This window comes from Octodon degus, unplaced genomic scaffold (genome assembly GCF_000260255.1).
Source record: "Octodon degus isolate 3935 unplaced genomic scaffold, OctDeg1.0 scaffold00097, whole genome shotgun sequence".
NCBI classification, from domain to species: Eukaryota; Metazoa; Chordata; class Mammalia; order Rodentia; family Octodontidae; genus Octodon; species Octodon degus.
Window position 1 is genome coordinate 90154 of NW_004524673.1, and position 7776 is coordinate 97929.

Genomic DNA, 7776 nt, shown 5'->3' on the forward strand with positions numbered 1-7776 from the left:
TACAAAGCTTTTTAAAAAGTTTATTTTACATAAAATTTTCAGAAATTTCAAGATTCAAATTATGCCAAGGGCATCCAGATATGGATCGTATAAGCCTTTTCTATATCTGTTCAAGGTATCATTTCACAAAGAGTACATTGTGTGGCCAAGGTCCAAACCTCAGGAAATATCTGAACAACTTTGTATTTTTTTTTTTATTGTTCACATAATTAGGATGAATAGAAACATCTCCAAATACTTTCAGCTCACCTAAAAAGTGCTGGGGGTTTTTCCTATAAATATTCATGAAGACACAGCTGAATCACATATATGCTAAAGCCCTGACACCTAGAACCTCTGGATGTGAAAATATAGTGCTGGGAAATGAAATCTTGGGTGATGAAGTTACAATACGGCCATTAGGGTGGTTTAATGATATTGTGTGTGTGTGTGTGTGTGAGAGAGAGAGAGAGAGAGAGAGAGAGAGAGAGAGAGAGAGAGAGAGAGAGAGCGCATGACAAGACACAGGGAGAAATCAATGCTCCATAACCGAAGGAGAGGTTCCTTTGAAGAAATTAACCCTGTTGACACTTTGCTTTCAGAATTCTGGCCCCTAAAACTGTGAAAAACTGACAGTTTGATTGCTTAAACCATACAGATTTTTGTGCTTTTTATGGCAGCTCTAGCTAACAGTCTGTCACATGTATCATTGCCCCCCCACCCCATCACAGCATTCACCACTAAAATTGCCATAAGCTCTGGTCTTCTCTTGAATTTTTTCTTACCTTACTATTTGTCTTCTCCTCTACAGGAAATTGTCTTTCCACCAAACACTCTCCAGTAAATTCATACATGGGTGAAGTAGTTTGAAATTCAGCTTTATTGTTGGAGGACATATTGTTGGAGGACATGTCTACAACAGCAGAAAGCTCCAGGTCCTGGGTGGTGTCAAGTTTTGATGCCTCCTTTTGAAGTGACAGGCTTTGCTTTCTTTTAAGTGCATTCAACTCCTTCATTGTCATCTCTAATCTTATTCTGAGTTGTCTTCCTTCCTCCCTGGCACTGTTCCTTTCTGCTCGAACTTTACTCCATTTTTCTCTCCAATTGGCAGTGCATTCTGACCACCATCGCATGGTCTTTTCCATCTGAGCAGCTCTGGCCTTGGCTTCTTCAAGTTCCCAAAGTTGAAGTTCTTTGCAAATATCCCAGCTGTCGGTGCTGAAGGAGTGAGCGCTGTAACTATGGCTGGTGTGACACTGTGGACCATGATGTGGGAAGCAGGAATAAACGGACTCCCTCGGGAAGAAGGTAGGTACCATCTGGTCACAGTCTGGTTTCATTGATGACTGCTGCATCTAGAAGATTTGTGATTCCACAATTAATCAATGAATAGAATCAAAATTTGAATTTATCTTGTAAGGTCTTAAAAAGATGCAGGATAAAATTACACATTAACATTTGCCCTGAAATTATTAGAACAAGATTTACATGGAAAAAACAAGGTTTAAAATGATGCATCTTGTCTGTGTGTTGCATATTGCTCTTTCAGCATAACTGAAAATATAAAAAAACTTGTGAACTTATATTTGCCTATAAAAATAAAAATTATTTATATTAAAATTTGCTAGAGGAGGGCTGGCAAGATAGTTCAGTGGTCTAAAGCGCTTCCTTAGGCAAGCTTAGGCAAAGGGCAGGGAACGCTGTTCCATCCCCAGCACCACACACTGTGCTAACCCCACCCCTAGGGCGGGCTAAGCTGGCCAAAACAAACAAACAAACAAAAATTGCCCAAGGGAAAAAAAATTAAGATGAAACTGAAGTCAGCATGTGACATCAGTAATTCCTTTCAAAACATCTGATTAAGCTGTTACACTTGGTCTACACCTTCCGTGGTGACCCTCAACCCCATGACTGTGTCAAAGCATTCATGCGTCAGCTAGGGAAGACAGGAACATCGGAAGGAGAAACCCTGTTTACACTGCTTTCTTCCTGCCTGTACAAAGACACATTTGGAGAAGTGTCACAGACTTCTTGTCACATGGAAGATGGTGAAACAGAAAAAGAAAAGAGCCTCCTTAATGAATGAGCTGCTGTGTGAGGCCTACAGTACTTGCCTCTGGATTCCTTGCTTCATGAGAAGGATGGCCTGCATTTATTTAAACTGTGACTGTTGAGTTTTCCGTAATGGGTATTTGAGAGAATAAATAATTGATGCATACATTAATTTCCTACTTAGGTAAATATTGTGATAGGCTCTAAAAATAAAATATTGTAAGTAAGATATGGTTCTTGTTCTCAAAGATTTTACAGCATAGTTGATGCAAACATATAAATTTTAAAATGCATAATTTATGCCATAAATATTGTATTTATGTATTGATGCAAACTTGTCTGGAGTCAATGATAGATTCTTAGGTAATGTTCATGATGATCTATCAAGTATTAGTTAAAACTATCTTCTAGTTATGAGAATTCTTCTCAGCATAGGTAATACTAAGCAGTTTTAGCAATTTCAAAGTTTTGTAAAGGAATGGAATTAAATTTTACATATAGCTATCAAGGACAAATTAATTTGAAAGTGCATAGCATTGTATCAATGTGTGTACACATTACTTTGATTAATATAATACTATAGCTATATTGAAAACACAATAATATTTTCCCTTTAAAGTAATTGCTTAAATCATACAAATTAATTTTTAAAATAACAAAAGTTTCATAATTATTGAGGATTACTTATGTTTATTCTGAGGTATGATTTTCTGGTGTAAATCATCTTTGATATTTTATGTGCATGACATTAGTTTCTCTCAATTAAAAATTTTATTTTATATAATCACAGATCATAAACTGTCTCCTTATGATCCACGCAATTGAATGGCTTGCATTATACTGGTTAATTTATAAACCCATTTCTTTATTCACTGAACACTGTACTACATAAGATTTTTTCAAAGACAATATATTATTAAGATTACATGATTAAAAGGCTTCATGATATTACAGTTAATTAATATTCATTTTTATTTGTAAGAAGAAGTCGCATTTTGACAAGTGTTCTAAAAATGTGCCATACCAGTTCTTCCCTTATTATAGTACTTATAATAATATAGACTCACAGTAATAATTATTTTGTTAATATTGGTATATGTTCAATCATATGTGAATTAGTACTGAGTTGGAGTACTATAATTGGTCTCTTCATTTACTGTACTTCAGACAGTAATGATGACATGAATGACTACATTTCATGGGCCATTGCCAAACCACAATCAATGTGAAAAAAGAAAAAAGAAAGTTCTATTAGAAACACATATAAAATATTTCTTTCAATTAGAATTCCACACTGAAGACAATCTAATTGTGCATATTAAGATGAAGATTATTTTTGGCCGTCTTAAAAAATAAATCAGTATCATAAAATTCTAATGTCCTTCAAATGGTTCCTTAACTTTTATCTCACTGCACTTTGTACCTCACTGCACGTAATTGTGTTCTGGTACATTGAGATTTTTGCCTACCAATTAACTATGTATTGTTTTTACATCTGACTAAATAAAAAGTGGTTGGGTTTATGAATTCAGGTCTTGAACTTGACTAGCATTTCCTGTTCTAAGATGTTTTCTCGAGCAAAGATAACTTGTTTGATGCTAGGATACTTAATATACAAGCATATTTATTAAATTATTCATCTCTTTGTAGATATGTGTATACCCTCGATGGATTTTTTGGAAGGCTCTGAAAGTACTCACCAGCGGCTGTAGCACAAGATCTTTAAATAAGGGAAATATTTTAACACTGTTAATATTTTAATTTGGTTTTGTACACTGATTTCAATATTATAAAAATGCTCATGATAAGATTACCATGATTGGTGTTATTAATTTTATGCACATATACATGCCTAGTTGTAATACTGAAGGCCAGAAGTATAAAGGGATTTCAGCTGGCCAAAGTCCAAAGAGTTAACAAATCTGCATTCCTTTCTGGGGAGTATAAGAATTAACTTTCTTGTCTTTTCCTCCTTTAGAGACTGCCCTTGGCTCCTGGCTCCTTACTATCTCTCCATCTCCACAGCTAATAGGAAACAAATCTCACTCAGTTTGTGACACTGACTCCAGCATCATTGTCACATCTCTCATTTCTCTCATTCTCTTTGCTTTTCACTCATTAGGGCCCGTAATGACACTAAGTATGCACATACAGTGCATTAGCAAATAATTAATAGATATTGGGTCTGTAATTAACATATAATGTTACTAAATATTATATTTTCTTCTAAATAAGAGCTTACTGTTTAAGAGGGTGAAATACAGACTTTATGAGTTCTAGTTCTCTGTCATGTTTTAGATAATTGACCTCGGACAAATTGCACCAATTTGAATTGATATTTGAATTGATCTTATTTTAGGGGACAGGGGAGATAGCTCAGTGGAATAAGTGCTTTCCTGGCAAATGCAAGGTCCTGAGTTCAATCCCTGGTACTACCAAAAAAAGAAACAAGCAACACACAAATATTCTTATTTTGTGCAGGACAGTTGCACAAGGCCTGCCTGGTAAACGCAAGGCTCTGAGTTTGATTCCTGGAACCAAAAAGCAAACATAGAAAATATTCTAATTTGTAAAAGATGACAAATAATACATCCTAATAATGTTGAATTCCTGGAACTATGAAATGGAAGATTGGCTGCACTATTTTGTATTTTAGGTAAGGTAAAATTTCTCAGCGGTATGGAAATCATTACTACGTCACCTACAAGACTTTTAGGCTATTTTGGTCACGTAACCAGACTGCAGACTATTATACTATTTTATGGGTTTTGGGTTATAGGGTCTTGCTATGAAGTTCAGACTCCTACTGCTCCTCTTGTCTTGGCCTCCCCAGTGCTGGGATTACAGGCATGCACAAACACTAGGTATGCCCAAATGCCATATGTGGGACAGCATAGCATTTGATATTGGGGATGGAGTTCAGGACATTGCACTTGCCAGACAGGCGCTGAGACCACAGAGCTATCTCCCCAGCCCTATTATACTATTTTTTCCCAGTTTCTTTTCTATATTTTGAAAGAGAAATAGCATATTTAAAAGCATGAAAAGTATAAGAAAAATGAAATTTATGAAAGTAAAAATAATTTCATATAACAAAAGTGATAGGAAAACTTGAAGGAGCCACTTTATCCCATTATTAAACATCTGTGAATGTGGGAAGTCTTATTTTTTCAATTTTTTAAATAGTATTTAGTACAGCATCTATAGGGCCTCACTACGTAGATCAGTCTAGTAGTGACTCTCCTGTTTTCAGCCTCCCAAGCACTGGGGTTACAGGCACAGGCCACCACACCCAGTCTCAATAGCCATCTCAGTGCACCCCGGGGGTGGGAACACATTCTTTATGTGCTCTAGACAGAAGTTCTTTTTCTGAGAAGCAAAAAATGTTTGGCTAAAAATGTTTTCCACTCTGTGGGTTGTCTTTTCACCTAGTTGGTGATTTCTTTTGAGGTACAAAAAACTTTTTAATAAGATGAGATCAACAGTTGTTGGTTCTTTGGTCTTTTCCATGTGGTTCATGAACCCTTTGCCTAACACCCATGCCTTCAAAATTTCTACCTATGTTCTCTTCCAATTCTATTTTACTTTTTTCCATAAAATTAAGAAAAATCTACAGCTTTATTAAACATGATAGCACACACCTATAATCACAACTCCTTGAGAAGCTGAGGCAAAGAGCATCACAAGTTCAGTGACGTCCTAGGCAATTTGTTGAGATTCTGCTAAAAACTTAAGAAAGAGAAAAAAAAAGGAAAAGGAAGGGAAGAGAGGGGAGGGGAGGGAAAGGGAGAAGAGAGGGGAGGAGAGGAGAGGATAGAAAGGGGGATTCTAGCAAAAAGAAGTTCAGTGCTACAGCACTTGAGGCCTTGCATTTGAGCCTAATCATGCAAAAAATTCAAAAAAAAATAAAACATAAAAAATTCCAACTTCAAAATATGCTTTTTTCCCTATAATAACAAAATGTTTTAGCTTATTCTAAAATATATTTGATACATTTCCATTTTAGATGGTATGCTAAGATACCTCTTATTACATCATATAACAATTAGTCTGCTGGCCTGAACTTTGTATTTTGAGTTCATTCTTTTGTTCACTACAGCATAAAGGAACTGCATGGTCCGTGGGTTGCTTATTGCTCCATTCTTCTCTATTTCATTCTATTCTACTTCCCATGTTGAAACCACACAGTTGTGTCTTTTCCTTGCACAACCTACCTGGGCATTCTCCTTCATACAGTCAGCTTGCTAAAAGGAAGTGCATACTCTCCTCACCAAATGCATGTCATTCACTCAAATCATTCTCTCTGGGCCCACCGTCTGAGAGGAGAACCTCCAGTTGTCCACCTTCTCTGTGACAGGGAACAGATAGACGGGGTATTATGTTTGCATCTAGAATGTCCTACAGAAGGGTTCTGTGTACAGAGGGGAGGAGTTTGTAAGTTTATTGAATTGTGCAAGTGCTATACTCATCGGTAGGTAATCCTCTCACACGTTCACAGCTGACTATGTTATTAGGAGCAGGGCCTGTTGGGAAGAGGTGGGTCACTGGGGCCCGGATCTAAAAGGGCGTGCTCTGTCCCTGGGTCTTCCTTTGTTTGTCTGCTGCCCGGGGTCCACGAGCTGGGCAGCATTCCCCTGCCAGGCCTGGCCACCACACTGCTTCTGCCTTGTTATAGTCACTAATGAATTGGACAAATTCACCCAACATAAAGTTCTTCTTTCAGTTACGAGTGTTAAACTTTTTTGGAGAAAATTGGGACCACGGAAGTGGGGTTGTTGCTAAGTTTTGACATACAAACTAGAGTAGTCCTAGAATACTGTGAGCAGAGCCTGGTGGACAATTCTGGACAGAGACCTTCAGAATCCTAATAAGAATGTAGAAAGTAAAGGTCAGCCTCAGGAAGCTTCAGATGGAAGAGGAACATGTTGGAAATAGGGGCATTCATGCTTCATGCTGACAAGCAATTTGAGTAAACAGTTTTCTAGCAGGTTGTTCAAACTGAAGCTTTTACAATGTCTTACCTGGTTAGTACAAATTAAGGTACTAAAATATTAGAATGTCTTAGTGGATATATTACTAAATTTTATTTAGAACGTACTTGGAATAATGAACAAGTATAAGAAATGTCTAATTTTTTTAAAAAGAAATGTCTATTTAAAGTATTCCTGCCATTATTTTTATCCAGTGTATCAAGTCTGATATAGGAAAATATTCTACCTATGATTTGAGTATACCAGTTTAAAGTATATTTCTTTTAATAAGAAATATATTATATATAATGTATGACTTATTATCTATGTGTTTCAAAACATAACAGTTGTGAATCCACAGAATGTGTAAACATTTGCATGCACTTTAAGTTTTCAGTGAACAGAGCACAGTTTATCCCAATTCCATATCAGCTAATACAATTTAATGCTGCCAAAAATAGTGTCAAAGTATTCCATAAGGCTTTAAACTGAAAAGTGAAATTAACAATGACTGTACTACAGCTAAGTTAGGTAGCTGTAGAAATATAGGCAGTCAGGTAGGGCTAGGCCCACCCTCAATGGAGTCCATATAAAAGATAAGAACACATTACAGCTGCAGCTGGAGGTACATCTGTCAAGTGCCAGTCCTCAAGGAGAAGATGGAATGACCAGGCTTACACACCTCCTGGAGAGATAAGCAATAAATTAAAGATTATATTTATCTGGTCCAATAAGATTTAGATAGACGTCAATCACCCACATGGGTGACCAGGTC

General features: G+C 36.5%; 1 protein-coding gene across 1 annotated transcript in view; it reads right to left on the minus strand.

Annotated features, from left to right (window-relative positions):
* Window positions 1–7776, minus strand: part of Ccdc102b (coiled-coil domain containing 102B) — a 129981-nt gene that overhangs the window by 84126 nt on the left and 38079 nt on the right. The window contains exon 2 of the mRNA XM_023723150.1: window positions 765–1334. Within this exon, the coding sequence (XP_023578918.1) occupies window positions 765–1334 (570 nt within the window). The remainder of the gene's footprint in view (window positions 1–764; window positions 1335–7776) is intronic.